Genomic DNA, 25,352 nt, shown 5'->3' with positions numbered 1-25,352 from the left:
AAAAATATTTTCTTTCAAGATTTCCCTTTAACTGAGGTTATTAGTATTAAACACTAATTGAATGTGCCACGTAATCACAATATTACACAAACTTATAGTGAAGCAATAAAACATTACAGAATTCTATTATCACACTCATATGTTTATTTCATACCTTTAAAGATGAACAGATTTTATATGGGGCAGAATTATCAAAATTTAGGTTTTCAATTTCCTGCATCATCTTAGCTTTTTAATTGGGTTAACCAGGCTCTTCATTCAGTAAAAAACAGCAGATCTAGCAGGTTTTTTTTAGTATTAGTGATTTAATTCACTATTAATACTAGTACTAATAACAGTAGTATTTGGCATTAGTGATATTATTTCACTATTAATACTAGTACTAATAACATTAGTATTTAGTATTTTTACACAACAAACATTTTAATAGTGACTACAAGACTGTTTTGTTTATAAAATACACCGGTTATCAGTTTGTACACAACTCTCATACAATGGCTTAGTGAGAATATCAGCAGTATTACCGGATGTTAGAAAACTGTTCCAGAACTTTATACTTGCTTTTAACCAGTAACTGTATTCTGTTGTGTCTGATGGTGGGGGTGCATTTAAGTACACTTTTCAAGCCTTGAAATACAGTTCACGTGATAAACAGTATATTAAAATACCGATACGTCCATACATTTTTTTTAAATTTGGAAATAAGATAAATATTAAATTTCCCTACTTACAAAGGAAATATCCAAGCAATACACAGTTCAAAAGCAGACTAAGACTATCTAAACTTTTAGCAATGAACATATGTAAAAGCAAAAAGCTCTGTACTTACGGAAGGCATTCCTGCGACCTACCTTGTTTTTCATTGTAGATTATGTTCTTACACAACAGGTCATTGTGACTAAGTACCACAGGTGAACCTAAATTGGACAAAACGTCCTTCATCCAGGTCATCTCTGCTTCTAGAACTTGAGAATTTGGAACATCCTGCAGAAACCTTAGTGAAAAAAAAAAAAAAAGTATGTTTAGCATACAAAGTCACACACAAAATCGTTCATTTGTAAAGTATATGGGGGGGGGGGGCGACAAATACCGGTTATTGACTTTCTCATCTTCAAATTCTGTAGGAATAAGGGAGAAATATTTTCTCATCTTTAACCACATATTGGATTTTGGTATCCAACCATTGTGGGCATGGATGGCGTGGATTTTGGCAAGCTGTCGTGCTATAAGCCTTAAAGAGAAAACAAATAAAAACAGACAGTTAGCACTCTGGCATAAAGTTGTAAATAGCTGTGCAAATGGTTTGTGTAAATTTACAGAAATAGTTGATAGAGATCATACACACATACACATATACAGTATCTCACAAAAGCGAGTACACCCCTCACATTTATGTAAATATTTTATTATATCTTTTCATGTGACAACACTGAAGAAATGACACTTTGCTACAATGTAAAGTAGTGAGTGTACAGCCTGTATAACAGTGTAAAGTAGTGAGTGTACAGCCTGTATAACAGTGTAAAGTAGTGAGTGTACAGCCTGTATAACAGTGTAAAGTAGTGAGTGTACAGCCTGTATAACAGTGTAAAGTAGTGAGTGTACAGCCTGTATAACAGTGTAAAGTAGTGAGTGTACAGCCTGTATAACAGTGTAAAGTAGTGAGTGTACAGCCTGTATAACAGTGTAAAGTAGTGAGTGTACAGCCTGTATAACAGTGTAAAGTAGTGAGTGTACAGCCTGTATAACAGTGTAAAGTAGTGAGTGTACAGCCTGTATAACAGTGTAAAGTAGTGAGTGTACAGCCTGTATAACAGTGTAAAGTAGTGAGTGTACAGCCTGTATAACAGTGTAAAGTAGTGAGTGTACAGCCTGTATAACAGTGTAAAGTAGTGAGTGTACAGTCTGTATAACAGTGTAAAGTAGTGAGTGTACAGCCTGTATAACAGTGTAAAGTAGTGAGTGTACAGTCTGTATAACAGTGTAAAGTAGTGAGTGTACAGTCTGTATAACAGTGTAAAGTAGTGAGTGTACAGCTTGTATAACAGTGTAAAGTAGTGAGTGTACAGCCTGTATAACAGTGTAAAGTAGTGAGTGTACAGTCTGTATAACAGTGTAAATTTGCTGTCCCCTCAAAATAACTCAACACACAGCCATTAATGTCTAAACCGTTGGCAACAAAAGTGAGTACAGCCCTAAGTGAAAATGTCAATATTTTGTATCTCCACCATTTTTTTCCAGCACTGGTCTGAGCACTGACTGACAGACAAACTACCCCCCCCCCCCCCTTCAACCTCTACAGCAATGCTGGCAGCACTCATTTGTCTATTTCCCAAAGACAACCTCTGGATATGATGCTGAGCACGTGCACTCAACTTCTTTGACCATAGCGAGGCCTGTTCTGAGTGGAACCTGTCCTGTGAAACCGCTGTATGGTCTTGCCCACCGTGCTGCAGCTCAGTTTCAGGGTCTTGGCAATCTTCTTATAGATTAGGCAATCTTTACGTAGAACAATTCTTTTTTTCAGATCCTCAGAGAGTTCTTTGCCATGAGGTGCCATGTTAAACTTCCAGTGACCAGTATGAGAGAGTGTGAGAGCGATAACACCAAATTTAACACACCTGCTCCCCATTCACACCTGAGACCTTGTAACACTAACGAGTCACATGACACCGGGGAGGGAAAATGGCTAATTGTGCCCAATTTGGATATTTCCACTTAGGGGTGTACTCACTTTTGTTGCCAACGGTTTAGACATTAATGGCTGTGTGTTGAGTTATTTTGAGGGGACAGCAAATTTACACTGTAATACAGGCTGTACACTCACTACTTTACACTGTTATACAGGCTGTACACTCACTAATTTACACTGTTATACAGACTGTACACTCACTACTTTACACTGTTATACAGACTGTACACTCACTACTTTACACTGTTATACAGACTGTACACTCACTACTTTACACTGTTATACAGGCTGTACACTCACTACTTTACACTGTTATACAGACTGTACACTCACTACTTTACACTGTTATACAGACTGTACACTCACTACTTTACACTGTTATACAGGCTGTACACTCACTACTTTACACTGTTATACAGGCTGTACACTCACTAATTTACACTGTTATACAGACTGTACACTCACTACTTTACACTGTTATACAGGCTGTACACTCACTACTTTACACTGTTATACAGGCTGTACACTCACTAATTTACACTGTTATACAGGCTGTACACTCACTACTTTACACTGTTATACAGGCTGTACACTCACTACTTTACACTGTTATACAGGCTGTACACTCACTACTTTACACTGTTATACAGGCTGTACACTCACTACTTTACATTGTAGCAAAGTGTCATTTCTTCAGTGTTGTCACAAAATGATATAATAAAATATTTACATAAATGTGAGGGGTGTACTGACTTTTGTGAGATTAGCTGGTTATTAGAAGTAACTAAAATCTTCTTAAAGCCTAGTTTCCAATGCGTAAGCACTGACTGAATTACGTGAAAGGATTAGATTTGTCACCTTCAGGACAAACCTCAGAGTCTGCAAGCGTGCAGCTGCACATATTATAGCAACAGGTGGGTCGTCTGGAGGTTACAATGCTTCAAAAATGATTTATTTTCAGTTAACTTCTCATGCATTAAAAGGTTTTATCCTGTTCCAAGGGGCGATACATGGTCCCTGGATTTATTTTTTCTTTAAACCAAACCTTTATTTGAATATTGCCTTCTATTCTGTTCTCATAATTCCTGCCTTTCATTAACGGATATAAAGAAATTAGATATGATTATTATTGTCATAGGTGTAAATATACTAAAGCAGTAGATCTGCATCCCCAAAACTACACGTTTACGGGTTAAATCACTAATAATCTGAAATGTCTCATTAAAAATGGTCTACTTTAGAATTTTTATTGTTAAAAAAAAAAAAAAAAAAATCACACACAAGGATAGATAATCCCTTTATTACCAAGACTGTTATAGTAATAAACTTTTTACCTCTGTGATAACCTTGTATCTAAGCCTCTGCAGACTGCCCCTTTATTTCAATTCTTTTGACAGACTTGCATTTTAGCAAATCAGTGCCAATTTATAAGTAACTCCACGGGAGTGAGTACAAGGTTATCTATATGGCACACATGAATTAAACGCTGCCAAGCAGTGTAAAACTACCAAAATGCACTGAGATAAGAGGCGGCCTTCAAGGGCTTAGAAACTAGTATATGAGCCTACTTGGGTTTAGCTTTCAACAAAGAATACCAAAAGAACAAAGTAAATTGAAGATAAAAGTAAATTGGAAAGTGGTTTAAAAGGACATGCCCTATTTAAATCATGAAATTTTGACTTGACTGTCCCTTTAGTAACTGTGTTTAACAGATTCCTTGGTGAGGCAGAAATTTGAGTGAAGGGTAAATGCCTGGCCTCCCAATACATCTTCTCAATTACTCCTAGAAACTTAGTTCTGCTCTACACAGTTCTTGTCAATTACACAGCAAACCATAGGTCGCGACACCATGTTTACTGGGTCGCGAACACTATTCCCTTAAGGCGAGTACACTTGCACCTTTTTCTAACTAAGGGCACACCGCTTTGGTAAGTGTGCACAGCTGTCAGCCAGTATTTTTAGTTTTAAAAACCTGCACTATTTTAATTTATTTTTAGGTTTGCATCTTTTTTCTCCCCATGGCCTCATGAGTCTCCACCTCCCAGCGCTACCTGCCTCCCGAGTTGCTGCGCTGTGTATTTAATGCAGGAACTCAAGAGGCAGGTAGCCTGCAACTTATGAAAAGTAGGTGTATTACAGTGTGGAGTAATGCATGCTATGAAATGTCATCCTGACTGCATGATGACCAAGTTGTTATGGACTTCCCAAGTTGGTAAGCCAGCGGCAGTGGTACATATAATTAGCCTTAGGGGGTAAGAGGGCTTTGTCAAGGGGGTAATTAGGTATTGGGGGATAACTGCAGTGTTGAAGATCAGGTTGTAGGTTAAAAATGTGAAAAGGGGTGCGGTGTTGGAGTTCATATTGTGGAACAGGTTCAGCCAGACAACAATGTATTTTCATGTGGTTGGGTCATAGGTACAGTAGCAATAGTTTGTCAGCAGAAAGATTTAATTGAAGTGGTAGGTGGTCATCGAGCTTACACAAATTAGTGTTAAAAAAAAATGCAGTAAATTATCTTTGCATGCAGCACAGTATTAGAGGTGTGTGAGCGTCAGACAACCACACTTTCATACACACTACCGTTGAAATGCTGAGTTAAAGGGACAAACAAATTTCTAAGTACTACGTACAACAATTAAAATTATGGGGAGGCGAAAAGTGAGTTTAAAATCCTCCACTAAATACAAAATATAGAGAAAATAACTCATTGTGTAAACCATTTACAAATCTAAACAAGTCAGAAGACTTGCTTTAAAACCAGAAACTCTCTGACTACACTGTCCCCAATGCAGCAAAGGAATCTGGGTAAGATATGCAAATGAGGTTCACAATGACTCACCTTTTTACTTTTAGCCTGCTTTTTAAGACAGACTTCCCTTTATGCCATAGCACTGCTGCATTACACAGCTTTAATGCTTAGCTAGGGTTAGTACAGTGATTTAGACCAATCCCTGGACAGCTGTTTCATGGTTTTGCCACTCATCAGCTGGGAGTAGGTTAAATCACTGCTTGTTAAAGTTCATTTCTGGGGGAAATTCAACAACAATTAAAATTATGGGGAGGCGAAAAGGGAGTTTAAAATCCTCCACTAAATACAAAATATAGAGAAAATAACTCAATAACTGTCTTTAAAAAGCAGGCTAAAAGTAAAAAGGTGAGTCATTGTGAACCTCATTTGCATATCTTACCCAGATTCCTTTGCTGCATTGGGAACAGTGTAGTCAGAGAGTTTCTGGTTTTAAAGCAAGTCTTCTGACTTGTTTAGATTTGTAAATGGTTTACACAATGAGTTATTTTCTCTATATTAAGTACTACGTAGTAATATATGATATTCAACCAAGGATTGCAAAACATTCATAGTTAAAGGAAGACTGCATTGGAAAAAAAAATAAAGCAATAGAGCCCTGCTGGCTCCTAAAAATGTTCTTCTGCCTCCTAACTTCTAGGAGTGGGACATCAATGTTTCATCCAGATCCCAAGTTTAACCATGTCACTACCAATCGGCGCAGGTCAAGCCCTTGTCGTCATACAGGTGGATCGCCAATCAAAAACACTTCAAATAAATAGGATAATGATGAGCTCACCCATCAGTAGGTATATAGGTGATAACACATCGTCTCAGAGCCCAGTCTTTACCTGGCACCGTTGTACCAAAGTCTCTTAAATCCAAAAAGTCCCAACAAGGTAGAGAACAGCGTTTAGCGATAGTAAGGTCCAAAATAATTGATACATCTGGCGCATTTCACGTGTTTAGCAACGCTTTCTCAAAAATTATGGGCAATGTTTCTGTATCCCAATATACATATTGCTCGTAGTGTCAGTTTACTTTCAAACCACCAGTTATTAGCGCTCACTCCTAACCTGATGGCAAACGCAGCAAGCTTAGCGTAGCTGCAAGGGAGCTGGGGGGGGGGTGTTCAAACCCCTCTTTCAGCTCCCTTTATATAGCAACAAAACTGCAAGACCCTTCATTTGAAAGAGAATCGCCTGCTAGAAAGAAGATGTGAAAAAATAAAAACACAAACACAACACATGGGCATTTGCTTTGAAATGGGATATGTTATATGAACAATAAAAAAACAAAAAAGTTATGTCTAGAGACCCATAATGTAGCTTATTTTATAGACCCCTAATTAAGTTTATTTTTATACAGTGTTTGTCGTAGCTATAACACATGCCATGAATTATAAATGGTATATTTGTGAATCTGCTGGGCCTGCTGAAAGAAAAAAAAAAAAAAAAATATAACAGAATTTATGCTTACCTGATAAATTACTTTCTCCAACGGTGTGTCCGGTCCACGGCGTCATCCATTACTTGTGGGAAATGTTCTCCCAAAGAAGGGAAAGGCAAGGAGAGCACACAGCAAGAGCTGTCCATATAGCTCCCCCTCTGGCTCCGCCCCCCAGTCATTCGACCGACGGTTAGGAGAAAAAGGAGAAACTATAGGGTGCCGTGGTGACTGTAGTGTATAAAGAAAAAACATTTTTTCAACCTGATTAAAAAAACCAGGGCGGGCCGTGGACCGGACACACCGTTGGAGAAAGTAATTTATCAGGTAAGCATAAATTCTGTTTTCTCCAACATTGGTGTGTCCGGTCCACGGCGTCATCCATTACTTCATTACTTGTGGGAACCAATACCAAAGCTTTAGGACACTGATGAAGGGAGGGAGCAAATTAGGTTACCTAAACAGAAGGCACCACAGCTTGCAAAACCTGTCTCCCAAAAAACAGCCTCCGAAGAAGCAAAAATATCAAATTTGTAGAATTTGGCAAAAGTGTGCAGAGAAGACCAAGTCGCTGCCTTTCATATCTGGTCAACAGAAGCCTCGTTCTTATAGGCCCATGTGGAAGCCACAGCCCTAGTAGAGTGAGCTGTGATACGGTCAGGAGGCTGCCGTCCGGCAATCTCATAAGCCAAGCGGATAATGCTTTTCAGCCAGAAAGAGAGGTAGCAGTAGCTTTTTGACCTCTCCTCTTACCAGAGTAAACGACAAACAAGGATGAGGTTTGTCTAAAATCTTTTGTTGTTTCTAAATAGAACTTTAAAGCACGAACAACATCTAAAATTGTGTAATCAACGTTCCTTCTTTGAAACTGGATTCGGACACAAAGAAGGAACAACTATTTCCTGGTTGATGTTCTCGTTGGAAACAACTTTTGGAAGAAAACCAGGCTTAGTACGCAAAACAACCTTATCTGAATGGAACACCAGATAGGGTGGATCACACTGCAAAGCAGATAATTCAGAAACTCTTCTAGCAGAAGAAATAGCAACCAAAAACACAACTTTCCAAGATAGTAACTTAATATCTATGGAATGTAAAGGTTCAAACGGAACCCCTTGAAGAACTGAAAGAACTAAATTTAGACTCCAAGGAGGAGTCATGGGTCTGTAAACAGGCTTGATTCTAACCAAAGCCTGAACAAAAGCTTGTACATCTGGCACAGCTGCCAGTCGTTTGTGTAACAAGACAGATAATGCAGAAATCTGTCCTTTTTAGAGAACTAGCTGACAATCCTTTATCCAAACCTTCTTGGAGAAAGGAGAGAATCTTTGGAATTTTAATGTTACTCCAGGAGAATCCTTTGGATTCACACCAACAGATATATTTTTTCCATATTTTATGGTAAATCCGTCATGGGTCTGTAAACAGGCTTGATTCTAACCAAAGCCTGAACAAAAGCTTGTACATCTGGCAAAGCTGCCAGTCGTTTGTGCAACAAGACGGATAATGCAGAAATCTGTCCTTTTTAGAGAACTAGCTGACAATCCTTTATCCAAACCTTCTTGGAGAAAGGAGAGAATCTTTGGAATTTTAATCTTACTCCAGGAGAATCCTTTGGATTCACACCAACAGATATATTTTTTCCATATTTTATGGTAAATCCTTCTAGTCACAGGTTTTCTGGCTTGGACCAGAATATCAATCACAGAATTTGAAAACCCACGCTCGGATAAAATCAAGCGTTCAATTTCCAAGCAGTCAGCTGCAGAGAAACTAGATTGGGATGTTCGAATGGACCTTGTACTAGAAGGTCCTGTCTCAAAGGTAGCTTCCATGGTGGAGCCGATGACATATTCACCAGGTCTGCATACCAAGTCCTGCGTGGCCACGCAGGAGCTATCAGAATCACCGAGGCCTTCTCCTGTTTGATCCTGGCTATGAGCCTGGGGAGGAGAGGAAACGGTGGAAACACATATGCTAGGTTGAACGACCAAGGCGCCACTAATGCATCCACTAGAGTCGCCTTGGGATCCCTGGATCTGGACCCGTAGCAAGGAATCTTGAAGTTCTGACGGGACGCCATTAGATCCATGTCTGGAATGCCCCATAATTGGGTTAACTGAACAAAGACCTCCGGATGGAGTTCCCACTCCCCCGGATGGAAAGTCTGATGACTCAAATAGTCCGCCTCCCAGTTGTCTACTCCTGGGATGTGAATAGCAGATAGATGGCAGGAGTGATTCTCTGCCCATTGGATTATCTTGGTTACTTCCTTCATCGCTAGGGAACTCTTTGTTCCCCCCTGATGATTGATGTACGCAACAGTCGTTATGTTGTCCGACTGAAATCTTATGAACCTGGCTTCCGCTAGCTGAGGCCAAGCCAGGAGCGCATTGAATATAGCTCTTAGTTCCAAAATGTTTATCGGGAGAAGCGACTCTTCACACGACCATAGGCCCTGAGCTTTCAGAGAGTCCCAGACCGCGCCCCACCCCAAGAGGCTGGCATCGGTCGTGACGATGACCCACTCCGTTCTGCGGAAACTAATTCCCTGAGACAGGTGATCCTGGGTCAACCACCAGAGAAGTGAGTCCCTGGTTACCTGGTCTACTTGAATTTGGGGAGACAAGTCTGTATAGTCCCCATTCCACTGATTGAGCATGCACAGCTGTAATGGTCTTAGATGAATCCGAGCAAAAGGAAACACATCCATTGCTGCGACCATAAGTCCTATTACTTCCATGCATTGAGCTATGGAGGGTTGAGGAATAGAGTGAAGAACTCGACAAGCTTTTAGAAGCTTGGTCTTTCTGACGTCTGTGAGAAAGATCTTCATTTCCACAGAATCTATTATTGTTCCCAGAAAAGGAACCCTTGTGGACGGTGACAGTGAACTTTTTTCTATGTTCACTTTCCACCCGTGAGATCTGAGAAAAGCCAACACAATGTCTGTATGAGCCCTCGCTTTGGAAAGAGACGACGCTTGGATTAGGATGACGTCTAGATAAGGTGCTACAGCGATGCCCCTCGGTCTTAGGACCGCTAGAAGGGACCCTAGCACCTTTGTGAAAATTCTGGGAGCGGTGGCTAAACCGAATGGAAGAGCCACAAACTGGTAATGTTTGTCCAGAAAGGCGAACCTCAGGAACTGATGATGAGATTTGTGGATTGGGATATGCAGATACGTATCCTTCAGATCCACGGTAGTCAAAAATTGACCCTGCTGGATTGTTGGTAAGATTGTCCGAATGGTTTCCATCTTGAAGGATGGAACTCTGAGGAACTTGTTTAATATCTTTAAATCCAGAATTGGCCTGAAAGTTCCCTCTTTTTTGGGAACCACAAACAGGTTTGAGTAAAACCCTAGACCTTGTTCCCCGGAGGGGACTGGGTTTATCACTCCCATCTTTGATAGGTCTCTTACACAATGTAAGAATGCCTGTTTCTTTATATGGTCTGAAGATAAGCGAGACAGGTGGAACCTTCCCTTTGGAGGAAGTCCCTTGAATTCTAACAGGTATCCCTTGGAAACTATCTCTAGTGCCCAGGGATCCAGAACATCTCTTGCCCAAGCCTGAGCGAAGAGAGATAGTCTGCCCCCTACCAGATCCGGTCCCGGATCGGTGGCTACCCCTTCATGCTGTCTTGGTAGCAGCAGCAGGTTTCTTGGTTTGTTTACCCTTGCATGGGCTTCCAAGCGGGTTTGGGCTGGGCCGCGTTACCTTCTTGTCTAGCGGCAGTGGAGTTATTAGCCGGTCCGTTCCTGAAATTGCGAAAGGAACGAAAATTAGACTTGTTCTTAGCCTTAAAAGGCCTATCCTGTGGGAGGGCATGGCTTTTACCCCCAGTGATGTCTGAAATAATTTCCTTCAATTCCAACCCAAAAAGGGTCTTACCCTTGAAAGGAATATTCAGTAACTTAGTCTTGGACGACACGTCTGCCGACCAAGATTTTAGCCAAAGCGCCCTCCGCGCTACTATAGCAAAAACATAATTTATGCTTACCTGATAAATTCCTTTCTTCTGTAGTGTGATCAGTCCACGGGTCATCATTACTTCTGGGATATTACTCCTCCCCAACAGGAAGTGCAAGAGGATTCACCCAGCAGAGCTGCATATAGCTCCTCCCCTCTACGTCACTCCCAGTCATTCGACCAAGGACCAACGAGAAAGGAAAAGCCAAGGGTGAAGTGGTGACTGGAGTATAAATTAAAAAATATTTACCTGCCTTAAAAACAGGGCGGGCCGTGGACTGATCACACTACAGAAGAAAGGAATTTATCAGGTAAGCATAAATTATGTTTTCTTCTGTTAAGTGTGATCAGTCCACGGGTCATCATTACTTCTGGGATACCAATACCAAAGCAAAAGTACACGGATGACGGGAGGGATAGGCAGGCTCTTTATACAGAAGGAACCACTGCCTGAAGAACCTTTCTCCCAAAAATAGCCTCCGATGAAGCAAAAGTGTCAAATTTGGAAAAAGTATGAAGCGAAGACCAAGTTGCAGCCTTGCAAATCTGTTCAACAGAGGCCTCATTCTTGAAGGCCCAAGTGGAAGCCACAGCTCTAGTAGAATGAGCTGTAATTCTTTCAGGAGGCTGCTGTCCAGCAGTCTCATAAGCTAAACGAATTATGCTACGAAGCCAAAAAGAAAGAGAGGTAGCGGAAGCTTTTTGACCTCTCCTCTGCCCAGAGTAAATGACAAACAGAGAAGACGTTTGTCGAAATTCCTTAGTTGCCTGTAAGTAAAATTTTAGAGCACGGACTACATCCAGGTTGTGCAGTAGACGTTCCTTCTTTGAAGAAGGATTTGGGCATAAAGAAGGAACAACAATCTCTTGATTGATATTCCTGATAGTAACTACCTTAGGTAAGAACCCAGGTTTAGTACGCAGGACTACCTTATCCGAATGAAAAATCAAATAAGGAGAATCACAATGTAAGGCTGATAATTCAGAGACTCTTCGAGCCGAGGAAATAGCCATTAAAAATAGAACTTTCCAAGATAACAACTTTATATCAATGGAATGAAGGGGTTCAAACGGAACGCCCTGTAAAACATTAAGAACAAGGTTTAAACTCCATGGTGGAGCAACAGTTTTAAACACAGGCTTAATCCTGGCCAAAGCCTGACAAAAAGCCTGGACGTCAGGAACTTCTGACAGACGTTTGTGTAACAGAATGGACAGAGCTGAGATCTGTCCCTTTAATGAACTAGCAGATAAACCCTTTTCTAAACCTTCTTGTAGAAAAGACAATATCCTAGGAATCCTAACCTTACTCCAAGAGTAACCTTTGGATTCACACCAATATAGGTATTTACGCCATATCTTATGGTAAATCTTTCTGGTAACAGGTTTCCTAGCCTGTATTAAGGTATCAATAACTGACTCAGAAAACCCACGTCTTGATAAAATCAAGCGTTCAATTTCCAAGCAGTCAGCTTCAGAGAAGTTAGATTTTGATGTTTGAAGGGACCCTGTATCAGAAGGTCCTGTTTCAGAGGTAGAGACCAAGGTGGACAGGATGACATGTCCACCAGGTCTGCATACCAAGTCCTGCGTGGCCACGCAGGTGTGGCAATCAATCGAGGAAGTAACGGGAAGGGTGGAAACACGTAAGCCATCCTGAAGTCTTAAGGTGCTGTCAGAGCATCTATCAGGACTGCTCCTGGATCCCTGGATCTGGACCCGTAACGAGGAAGCTTGGCGTTCTGTCGAGACGCCATGAGATCTCTGGTTTGCCCCAACGTCGAAGTATTTGGGCAAAGACCTCCGGATGAAGTTCCCACTCCCCCGGATGAAAAGTCTGACGACTTAAGAAATCCGCCTCCCAGTTCTCCACTCCCGGGATGTGGATTGCTGACAGGTGGCAAGAGTGAGACTCTGCCCAGCTAATTATCTTTGATACTTCCATCATAGCTAGGGAGCTTCTTGTCCCTCCCTGATGGTTGATGTAAGCTACAGTCGTGATGTTGTCCGACTGAAACCTGATGAACCCCCGAGTTGTCAACTGGGGCCAAGCCAGGAGGGCATTGAGAACTGCTCTCAATTCCAGAATGTTTATTGGCAGGAGACTCTCCTCCTGACTCCATTGTCCCTGAGCCTTCAGAGAATTCCAGACGGCACCCCAACCTAGAAGGCTGGCGTCTGTTGTTACAATTGTCCAGTCTGGTCTGCTGAATGGCATCCCCCTGGACAGATGTGGCCGAGAAAGCCACCATAGAAGAGAATTTCTGGTCTCTTGATCCAGAGAAGGGGATAAGTCTGAGTAATCCCCATTCCACTGACTTAGCATGCACAGTTGCAGTGGTCTGAGGTGTAAGCGTGCAAAGGGTACTATGTCCATTGCCGCTACCATTAAGCCGATTACCTCCATGCATTGAGCCACTGACGGGTGTTGAATGGAATGAAGGGTGCGGCAAGCACTTTGAAGTCTTGTTAGCCTGTCCTCTTATAGATTCTGTAGAAATGAAGATTTACCTGACAGAGTCCCCAGGAAGGGAACTCTTGTGAGTGGAACGAGTGAACTTTTCTTTTCGTTCACCTTCCATCCATGTGACCTTAGAAATGCCAGCACTAACTCTGTATGAGACTTGGCAGTTTGAAAGCTTGAAGCTTGTATCAGAATGTCGTCTAGGTATGGAGCTACCGAGATTCCCCGCGGTCTTAGTACCGCCAGAAGAGCACCCAGAACCTTTGTGAAGATTCTTGGAGCTGTAGCCAATCCGAATGGAAGAGCCACAAACTGGTAATGCCTGTCTAGGAAGGCAAACCTTAGGTACCGATAATGATCTTTGTGAATCGGTATGTGAAGGTAAGCATCTTTTAAATCTACAGTGGTCATGTACTGACCCTCTTGGATCATAGGTAAAATTGTCCGAATAGTCTCCATCTTGAACGATGGAACTCTTAGGAATTTGTTTAGGATCTTTAAGTCCAGGATTGGTCTGAAAGTTCCCTCTTTTTTGGGAACCACAAACAGATTTGAGTAAAACCCCTGTCCCTGTTCCGATCGTGGAACTGGATGGATTACTCCCATTAACAAGAGCTCTTGTACGCAGCGTAGAAACGCCTCTTTCTTTGTCTGGATTGATGACAATCTTGACAGATGAAATCTCTCTCTTGGAGGAGAGTATTTGAAGTCCAGAAGGTATCCCTGAGATATTATCTCGAGCGCCCAGGGATCCTGAACATCTCTTGCCCAAGCCTGGGCGAAGAGAGAAAGTCTGCCCCCCACTAGATCCGATCCCGGATCGGGGGCCCTCAATTCATGCTGTTTTAGGGGCAGCAGCAGGTTTCCTAGTCTGCTTGCCCTTGTTCCAGGACTGGTTAGGTTTCCAGCCTTGTCTGTAGCGAGCAACAGCTCCTTCCTGTTTTGGTGCAGAGGAAGTTGATGCTGCTCCTGCTTTGAAATTACGAAAGGAACGAAAATTAGACTGTCTAGTCTTGGCTTTGGCTTTGTCCTGAGGCAGGGCATGGCCTTTACCTCCTGTAATGTCAGCGATAATCTCTTTCAACCCGGGCCCGAATAAGGTCTGCCCTTTGAAAGGTATATTAAGCAATTTAGACTTAGAAGTAACATCAGCTGACCAGGATTTTAGCCACAGCGCCCTGCGTGCCTGAATGGCGAATCCTGAACTCTTCGCCGTAAGTTTAGTAAGATGTACTACGGCCTCCGAAATGAATGAATTAGCTAGTTTAAGGACTCTAAGGGGGCTACTTATCAAGCCGTCTACTTTTCTGGCTTCGCCGGCCCAATACGTCCGCCTAAGCTCGCCTACCTTCGCCGCCGCGGACCTTGAATACGTTCGCCTAAGTTATCAAATAAAGCTGTCAAAAAGCCGCGGGGCGATGAGCAGCGGACTGTGACAGTTATCACTCATCCGATCTCGCTGCCCTTTGGCTTTTTCCCAGCTTTATTGCTAGCCTGTCACTAAGCACTCACACTAAACTACACTGTTCTACCCCCTATACCGGCGCCCCCGGAGGCCCCCGCAACTAAATAAAGTTACTAACCCCTAAACCGCCGCTCCTAGACCCCGCCGCAAGTCTTATAAATGTATTAACCCCTAAACCGCCGCTCCTAGACCCCGCCGCAAGTCTTATAAATGTATTAACCCCTAAACCGCCGCTCCTAGACCCCGCCGCAAGTCTTATAAATGTATTAACCCCTAAACCGCCGCTCCCGGACACCGCTGCCACCTACATTATACCTAGTAACCCCTATCCTGCCCCCCTATACCGTCGCCCTCTATTATAAAATTATTAACCCCTATCCTGCTGATCCCGCACCTCTCCGCAACTAAATAAATAGTTTAACCCCTAAACCGCCGCTCCATGAACCCGCCGCAACCTATAATAAATTTATTAACCCCTATCCTGCCCCCCACTACGCCGCCGCCACTGTAATAAAATGATTAACCCCTAAACCTAAGTCTAACCCTAACCATAACGCCCCCCTAACTTAAATATTAATTAAATAAATCTAAATAAATTAACTCTTATTAACTAAATGAATCCTATTTAAAACTAAATACTTACCTTTAAAATAAACCCTAATATAGCTACAATATAAATAATAATTATATTCTAGCTATCTTAGGATTTATTTTTATTTTACAGGTACCTTTCAATTTATTTTAACCATGTACAATAGCTATTAAATAGTTATTAACTATTTAATAGCTTATCTAGCTAAAATAAAGAGAAATGTACCTGTGAAATAAATCCTAACCTAAGTTACAATTACACCTAACACTACACTATACTTTAATAAATTATTCCTATTTAAAAATAAATACTTACCTGTAAAATAAACCCTAAGATAGCTACAATGTAATTAATAATTATATTATAGCTATCTTAGGATTTATATTTATTTTACAGGTAACTTTGTATTTATTTTAGCTAGTTAGAATAGTTATTAAATAGTTATTAACTATTTAATAACTACCTAGCTAAAAGAAATACAAAATTACCTGTAAAATAAATGCTAACTTAAGTTACAATTAAACCTAATACTACACTATCATTAAATTAACTAAATAAACTACCTACAAAGAACTACAATGAAATACAATTACATAAACTAACTAAAGTACAAAAAATAAAAAAAGCTAAGTTACAAAAAATAAAAAATTAAGTTACAAACATGTTAAAAATATTACAACAATTTTAAGCTACTTACACCTAATCTAAGCCCCCTAATAAAATAACAAACCCCCCCAAAATAAAAAAAATCCCTACCCTATTCTAAATTACATAAATTTCAAAGCTCTTTTACCTTACCAGCCCTTAAAAGGGCCATTTGTGGGGGCATGCCCCAAAAAGTTCAGCTCTTTTGCCTGTAAAATAAAAATACAACCCCCCCCCCCCCCAACATTAAAACCCACCACCCACATACCCCTAATCTAACCCAAACCCCCCTTACAAAAACCTAACACTAATCCCCTGAAGATCATCCTACCTTGAGTCGTCTTCACTCAGCCGAGCCACCGATGGAACTGAAGAGGACATCCGGAGCGGAAGAAGTTAATCCTCCAAGCGGCGCTGAAGAAATCTTCCATCCGATGAAGTCATCATCCAGGCGGCGCTGAAGAAGTCTTCGATCCGGCCGATGTCATCTTCAAAGAGGCGCTGAAGAGGTCTTCTATCCGGGCGAAGTCATCTTCCAAGCCGGGTCTTGAATCTTCCTTCCGCCGACGCGGAACCACCTTCTTCACCGACGGACTACGACGAATGACGGCTCCTTTAAGGGACGTCATCCAAGATGGCGTCCCCTCAATTCCGATTGGCTGATAGAATCCTAATTAAGGTAGGAAAATCTGATTGGCTGATGGAATCAGCCAATCGGATTGAACTTGAATCTGATTGGCTGATTCCATCAGCCAATCAGATTTTCCTACCTTAATTCCGATTGGCTGATAGAATCCTATCAGCCAATCGGAATTGAGGGGACGCCATCTTGGATGACGTCCCTTAAAGGAGCCGTCATTCGTCGTAGTCCGTCTGTGAAGAAGGTGGTTCCGCGTCGGCGGAAGGAAGATTGAAGACCCGGCTTGGAAGATGACTTCGCCCGGATAGAAGACCTCTTCAGCGCCTCTTTGAAGATGACATCGGCCGGATCGAAGACTTCTTCAGCGCCGCCTGGATGATGACTTCATCGGATGGAAGATTTCTTCAGCGCCGCTTGGAGGATTAACTTCTTCCGCTCCGGATGTCCTCTTCAGTTCCATCGGTGGCTCGGCTGAGTGAAGACGACTCAAGGTAGGATGATCTTCAGGGGATTAGTGTTAGGTTTTTGTAAGGGGGGTTTGGGTTAGATTAGGGGTATGTGGGTGGTGGGTTTTAATGTTGGGGGGGGGGGGGTTGTATTTTTATTTTACAGGCAAAAGAGCTGAACTTTTTGGGGCATGCCCCCACAAATGGCCCTTTTAAGGGCTGGTAAGGTAAAAGAGCATTGAAATTTATGTAATTTAGAATAGGGTAGGGATTTTTTTTATTTTGGGGGGGTTTGTTATTTTATTAGGGGGCTTAGATTAGGTGTAAGTAGCTTAAAATTGTTGTAATATTTTTAACATGTTTGTAACTTAATTTTTTATTTTTTGTAACTTAGCTTTTTTTATTTTTTGTACTTTAGTTAGTTTATGTAATTGTATTTCATTGTAGTTCTTTGTAGGTAGTTTATTTAGTTAATTTAATGATAGTGTAGTATTAGGTTTAATTGTAACTTAAGTTAGGATTTATTTTACAGGTAATTTTGTATTTCTTTTAGCTAGGTAGTTATTAAATAGTTAATAACTATTTAATAACTATTCTAACTAGCTAAAATAAATACAAAGTTACCTGTAAAATAAATATAAATCCTAAGATAGCTATAATATAATTATTAATTACATTGTAGCTATCTTAGGGTTTATTTTACAGGTAAGTATTTATTTTTAAATAGGAATAATTTATTAAAGTATAGTGTAGTGTTAGGTGTAATTGTAACTTAGGTTAGGATTTATTTCACAGGTACATTTCTCTTTATTTTAGCTAGATAAGCTATTAAATAGTTAATAACTATTTAATAGCTATTGTACATGGTTAAAATAAATTGAAAGGTACCTGTAAAATAAAAATAAATCCTAAGATAGCTAGAATATAATTATTATTTATATTGTAGCTATATTAGGGTTTATTTTAAAGGTAAGTATTTAGTTTTAAATAGGATTCATTTAGTTAATAAGAGTTAATTTATTTAGATTTATTTAATTAATATTTAAGTTAGGGGGCGTTAGGGTTAGGTTTAGGGGTTAATCATTTTATTACAGTGGCGGCGGCGTAGTGGGGGGCAGGATAGGGGTTAATAAATTTATTATAGGTGGCGACGGTGTAGGGGGGGCAGATTAGGGGTTAATAAATTTATTATAGGTGGCGACGGTGTAGGGGGGGCAGATTAGGGGTTAATAAATGTATTATAGGTGGCGACGGTGTAGGGGGGGCAGGATAGGGGTTAATACATTTAATATAGGTTGCGGCGGGTTCAGGGAGCGGCGGGTTAGGGGTTAATACATTTATTATAGTTGCGGTGGGCTCCGGGAGCGGCGGTTTAGGGGTTAATATGTATAGAGTAGCTTGCGGTGGGCTCCGGGAGCGGCGGTTTAGGGGGTAATAACTTTATTTAGTTGCGGCGGTGTAGGGGGGGTCAGATTAGTGGTGTTTAGACTCGGGGTACATGTTAGGGTGTTAGGTGTAGACAGCTCCCATAGAAATCAATGGGATGTCTGTCAGCAGCGAACTTGTACTTTCGCTATGGTCAGACTCCCATTGATTCCTATGGGATCCGCCGCCTCCAGGCTGGCGCTTTGAAAACCAGGTACGCTGGGCCGTAAAAGTGCCGAGCGTACCTGCTAGTTTTTTGATAGCTAGCAAAAGTAGTGAGAATGTGCCGCACTTGTGTGCGGAACATCTGGAGTGACGTAAGAATCGATCTGTGTCGGACTGAGTCCGGCGGATCGAAGCTGACGTCACAAAATTCTACTTTTGCCGGTCTCGAGCCTTTGATAACTAAGGCGAATCAGCCTCGCCACAAATACGCTGCGGAATACGCAGCGTATTTGAGGTTGACGGCTTGATAACTACCCCCCTAAGCCTGTCCGTAATGTCGTCCAGAGTAGCTGAACCAATGTTCTCTTCCAGAGACTCAATCCAGAATGCCGCTGCAGCCGTGATCGGCGCAATGCATGCAAGGGGTTGCAATATAAAACCTTGTTGAACAAACATTTTCTTAAGGTAACCCTCTAATTTTTTATCCATTGGATCTGAAAAAGCACAGCTATCCTCCACCGGGATAGTGGTACGCTTAGCTAAGGTAGAAACTGCTCCCTCCACCTTAGGGACCGTTTGCCATAAGTCCCTTGTGGTGGCGTCTATTGGAAACATTTTTCTAAATATCGGAGGGGGTGAGAACGGCACACCGGGTCTATCCCACTCCTTAGTAACAATTTCAGTAAGTCTCTTAGGTATAGGAAAAACCTCAGTACTCGTCGGTACCGCAAAATATTTATCCAACCTACACATTTTCTCTGGTATTGCAACTGTGTTACAATCATTCAGAGCCGCTAACACCTCCCCTAGTAATACACGGAGGTTTTCCAGTTTAAATTTAAAATTTGAAATATCTGAATCCAGTCTGTTTGGATCAGAACCGTCACCCACAGAATGAAGCTCTCCGTCCTCATGTTCTGCCACCTGTGACGCAGTGTCTGACATGGCCCTAATATTATCAGCGCACTCTGTTCTCACCCCAGAGTGATCACGCTTACCTCTTAGCTCTGGTAATTTAGCCAAAACCTCAGTCATAACAGTAGCCATATCCTGTAATGTGATTTGTAATGGCCGCCCAGATGTACTCGGTGCTACAATATCACGCACCTCCCTCTGAGCGGGAGATGTAGGTACTGACACGTGAGGCGAGTTAGTCGGCATAACTCTCCCCTCGTTGTTTGGTGAAATTTGTTCAATTTGTACAGATTGACTTTTATTTAAAGTAGCATCAATACAGTTAGTACATAAATTTCTATTGGGCTCCACTTTGGCATTGCAACAAATGACACAGGTATCATCCTCTGAATCAGACATGTTTAACACACTAGCAAATAAACTTGTAACTTGGAAATACAATTCAATTAGAATAATATTAAAACGTACTGTGCCTTTAAGAAGCACAGAAGATCTATGACAGTAGAAAATTAATAAATTGAAACAGTTATAGCCTCAATCCTTGTAAATAACACAACTTTAGCAAAGGTTTAATCCCATTAGCAAAGATAACAAATTCTGAAAGCAGGAAACAAATTACAGAATAAACGTTTTTTATCTCAGTCAAACTATAATTCTCACAGCTCTGCTGAGAGAAATTACCTCCCTCAAAATAAGTTTTGAAGACCCCTGAGCTCTGTAGAGATGAACCGGATCATGCAGGGAATACAATGAGTTGCTGACTGAAATATTTGATGCGTAGTAAAAGCGCCAAAAAACGGCCCCTCCCCCTCACACACAGCAGTGAGGGAGAACAGAAACTGTCAGAAAACAGATTAAGCAACTGCCAAGTGGAAAAATAGTGCCCAAACATTTATTCACTCAGTACCTCAGTAAATGAAAACTATTTTACATTCCAGCAAAAATGTTAAACATAATCTCTAGTTATTAAACAGCTTTATGTATTTCTTACAGTGTAATTCTAGTGAAGTACCAATTCCCCAGAATACTGAAGTGTAAAGTATACATACATGACATTATATCGGTATGGCAGGATTTTCTCATCAATTCCATTGTCAGAAAATAAAAACTGCTACATACCTCTATGCAGATTCATCTGCCCGCTGTCCCCTGATCTGAAGTTTACCTCTCCTCAGATGGCCGAGAAACAGCAATATGATCTTAACTACTCCGGCTAAAATCATAACAAAAACTCTGGTAGATTCTTCTTCAAACTCTGCCAGAGAGATAATAACACACTCCGGTGCTATTTTAAAATAACAAATTTTTGATTGAAGATATAAAACTAAGTATAATCACCATAGTCCTCTCACACATCCTATCTAGTCGTTGGGTGCAAGAGAATGACTGGGAGTGACGTAGAGGGGAGGAGCTATATGCAGCTCTGCTGGGTGAATCCTCTTGCACTTCCTGTTGGGGAGGAGTAATATCCCAGAAGTAATGATGACCCGTGGACTGATCACACTTAACAGAAGAAACCTGAGTTTTTCGCCGCCAATTTCGTTATTTGAAAGGCGGCATCCAATATAAGGAATTAGCTAACTTTAATGCGTGAATTCTGTCCATGACTTCTTCATAGGAAGTCTCTTTCTGGAGCGACCTTTCTAGTTCTTCGAACCAAAAGGACGCCGCTGAAGTAACAGTAATAACACACGTAGCTGGTTGAAGGATGAACCCTTGCTGAACAAAAATCTTTTTAAGCAATCCTTCCAATTTTTTATCCATAGGATCTTTGAAAGCGCAGCTGTCCTCTATAGGAATAGTTGTGCGCTTCGCTAGTTTTGAAACAGCTCCCTCAACCTTCGGGACCGTTTGCCATGCGTCCCTTCTAGGGTCTACTATGGGAAACATTTTCTTAAATATAGGAGGTGGGGCAAAGGGTACACCTGGCTTCTCCCACTCCTTTTCCACTATGTTAGCTACCCTCTTAGGTATTGGAAAAGCGTCGTCGTGCACTGGGACCTCTAAAAATTTGTCCAATTTGCACAACTTCTCTGGTACTACCATGGAATCACAGTCATCCAGAGTAGCTAATACCTCCTTAAGCAAAGCACGGATATGTTCTAGCTTAAACTTAAATGCCACTAGATCAGGTTCTGCCTGTTGAGAAATTTTTCCTGAGTCTGAAATTTCACCCTCAGACAGCCCTTCCCTCACAGCCAATTCCGATTGATGTGAGGGTAAAATAGATAAGGCATCGTCAGCGTCTGATTGTTCATCCTTTTTATCTGTATTTAAAACTGAACAATCACGCTTTCTCTGAAAAACTGGCAGTTTGGATAAAAGATTTGCTATAGAATTATCCACTACTGCTGATAATTGTTGCATAGAAATAAGCACTGGCGCGCTAGGTGTCGCCTGCGCGGGCAAAGCTGGTGTAGACACAGAAGGAAAGGATGTAGAGCTATCCCCACTACCTTCATTAGATAAATCATCTTGGGCAACATTATGAAAAATAACAGAGCTGTCCTGATTTTGTTTGGACGCTATGGCGCAATTATCACAAACACTCGAAGGGGGAACCACATTTGTCTCTATACACACAGAACATAGGTTATCTGATGGAACAGACATCATAAACAGATTTAGGCAGGCAAACAATGCAATAAAAACGATTTTAAACAAAAACATTACTGTCTCTTTAAATAAAATGACACATTTATTTCTGAATGTTCAAAAAACTATGAAGGAAATATCAGATTTTTTCTGAAATTTGGACCCCAGTGTCTTAATGCTTAGAAAGTATTGCACAGCAAATATGGAGACTCTAGCTCTTAAAACAAGCAAACCGGAGCTAATTGTTGGATTTAACCGTTTTTACACACCACAATCCCAGCTACAGCCTTGCTGCAGCTTTTTACCTTCCTTAGGGGTCACCATTCACAGAAAAAAGCCTTTTGGAGTCACTTTCTGAACCACAGGACCCTCTCACATGAATCTGCATGCACTGCCTTGAAATTCAACTGCACAGCTGAAGTGCCAAAATGAGGCTTCCTCCCTCAGCACACTAGAGTGAAGGGGCCTTCCTGACTAGATTTAGGTGTCTAAAACAAGCCAGATCAATAAAAAAACGTTCAGAGCGGCAAGGAGAATGACTGGGGGCGGAGCCAGAGGGGGAGCTATATGGACAGCTCTTGCTGTGTGCTCTCCTTGCCTTTCCCTGTGGGGGAGAACATTTCCCACAAGTAATTGAGGACGCCGTGGACCGGACACACCAATGTTGGAGAAATATATTATTTGTGTGGCTCACTCACTGAAATTTGCCTTACAATAGGGTTTACATGTAGGTAGGAAAAAAAGCTAAAAATTGGCTCAGCACTGGGGTAAGAGAGGCTTAGCAACAATAGGGCGAATATAAGTAACTCTGGTAAAATATATGGTATTTAATGATAGGGTTTAAAAAAATGCACCCATTCAACCATCTTTCCCTCAGTTACATCAGCAAATCGTGAATATCATAATGGCTCTTATCTAGCTGCCCAACCACAACTCGCTCAAACTTCCCGTTTTGTTCCTCAGATAACGAGCCACCCACTCACGCACTCTATCCCGCTAGTTTGTAGCGCCTTTACTTGGAGCCTGTTACAGATCTACAAATAAAAAACAGACAAAACATGCAAATACCTGAAAATGGTTGGATTGCAGACGTGCTCTGGGTCCAGTGCCTCGCCTTGCATAAACTTGTAGCATAATCCATTGTTGAACGTGCAGTAGAGTTGAGGTGCACATCCATGAGACTGCAGAACACGAAAGCTCTTCAGTTCCTCATCTCTATCAACAAGCAGCTCAGTTTTATTCCCATAGATACGAACAAGGACAACATCCTTCATTTCGTCTCCAACATGACATCCAATTAGTTTATTGGTAATTCCATCAGTAAAAACCTGAGGGGGGGAGAATTAAAGCAGATCAGCCAGGGTTAGAAGTACTATGCTAATAAATATTTTATGCAGCAGTTTAAAAAAAGGAGACAGAAGGTTGAAAATGAAAGTTGTGTGGATGCATTTACATCATACATTTATTAGCTAAAATGCTTCTAGTTACAGCTATTCCTGTTTCACTGGCATATGCATGAATGCTACACGCGACTAGAAGACCAGGATACAAAACACCATTTTTGCTCAGAGCTGGTGCTCGTGCTGTGTATTGCGTCAGTGAAGACTTGGGACAGTCAACACCAAAATTGTTATTGTTTAAAAAGTTAGCCAACGCCTTTACTACCCATTGCCCAGCTTTGCACAACAACATTGTTATATTAATATACTTTATAACATTTAAACCTCTACATTTCTGCCTGTTTCTAAGCCACTAAAGACAGCCGCTTATCACATGCTTTTTATTAGCTTTTCACAAGAGACTGCCAATTCATGTGTGCCATACAGATAACATTGTGTTCACTCCTGTGGAATTGCGCAGGACAGCACAAATCGGCTAAAATGCAAGTCAATAAATAGCCATGTGATAAGGGGTCAGCCTGCAGAGGCTTAGATACAAGGTAATCACAGAGGTAAAAAAACAATTTATGTTTACCTGATAAATCTATTTCTTTCTGGATATGGTGAGTCAACGGAATCAATTACTAGTGGGAATATCACTCCTGGCCAGCAGGAGTAGGCAAAGAGCCCCACAGCAAAGCGGCTATATACGTCACTTCCCTTACCCATAACCTCCAGTCATTCAGCCGAAGGGAAAATGGAAAAAGATAAATACATTTATCAGGTAAGCATAAATTATGTTTTCTTTCCTAAGATATGGTGAGTCCATGGAATCATCAATTACTAGTGGGAACCAATACCCAAGCTAGAGGACACAGATGATTAGAGAGGGACAAGACAGGTAACCTAAACAGAAGGCACCACAGCATGAAGAACCTCTCCCCCAAAAGATGCCTCAGCTCAGACAAAAATATCAAATTTGGAAAAAGTATGCAGAGAGGACCAAGTTGCAGCCTTGCAAATCTGTTCTACAGAAACGTCCTTCTTGAAAGCCCAAGAAGAAGGGACAGCCCTAGTGAAATGAGCTGAAATTCTCTCCGGAGGCTGCTATCCTGCAGTCTCATAAGCCAAATGCATTATACTACTCAACCAAAAAGAAAGAAGTAGCTGAATCTTTCTGACCTTTATGTTTCCCAGAGAAACAAACAGCAAACTGGCGACAATCCTTAGTCGCCTGTAGATAGAAAATAAAAGCATGCACAGCAAAGTTGTGCAACAAACTTTCCTTATGAGAAGATAGATAAGGACACAGAGAAGGAACAACAATTTTCTGATAAATATATTATATATATCCGAAACCACTTAAGAAAGCCTAACTAGTACGAATAACCGCCTTAACTGCATGAAAGATAAGGCAAATCACACTGCAAAACTGAGACCTCCGAGACTCTCCAAGCAGAAAAGATAGCAATAAGAAACAAAATCTTCCAAGATAACAACTTAATATCTATGGAAAGTAAAGGCTCAAACAAAGCCTACTGCAAAACTATAAGAACAAGGGTAAAACCCTAAGGGAGAGCAACAGACTTAAACATAGGCCTGATGTAGACCAGTGTCTTACAAAAAGATTGCACATCCACCAGATGCTTATGTAGCAAAAAAGATAATGCAGAAAACTGACCCTTCAGGGTACTGACTGACACACCCTTCTCCAGACTACCCTG

At 41.2% G+C, this 25,352-nt stretch overlaps 1 protein-coding gene across 2 annotated transcripts in view; it reads right to left on the bottom strand.

Moving 5' to 3' along the window:
* ETNK1 (ethanolamine kinase 1) overlaps positions 1–25,352 on the bottom strand; it is an 82,829-nt gene that overhangs the window by 40,074 nt on the left and 17,403 nt on the right. For both annotated transcript variants that reach the window (XM_053719109.1, XM_053719108.1), the window contains exons 2-4: positions 23,318–23,577; positions 1,091–1,231; positions 852–994 (exon numbers count right to left, since the gene is read on the bottom strand). In XM_053719109.1, coding sequence (XP_053575084.1) covers positions 852–994; positions 1,091–1,231; positions 23,318–23,577 — 544 coding nt within the window. The remainder of the gene's footprint in view (positions 1–851; positions 995–1,090; positions 1,232–23,317; positions 23,578–25,352) is intronic.

This window comes from Bombina bombina, chromosome 6 (assembly GCF_027579735.1).
Source record: "Bombina bombina isolate aBomBom1 chromosome 6, aBomBom1.pri, whole genome shotgun sequence".
In the NCBI taxonomy this organism is placed as follows: domain Eukaryota; kingdom Metazoa; phylum Chordata; class Amphibia; order Anura; family Bombinatoridae; genus Bombina; species Bombina bombina.
The sequence above is the reverse complement of the archived record's forward strand: the minus strand, read 5'-3'. Positions and strand labels throughout refer to the sequence as shown.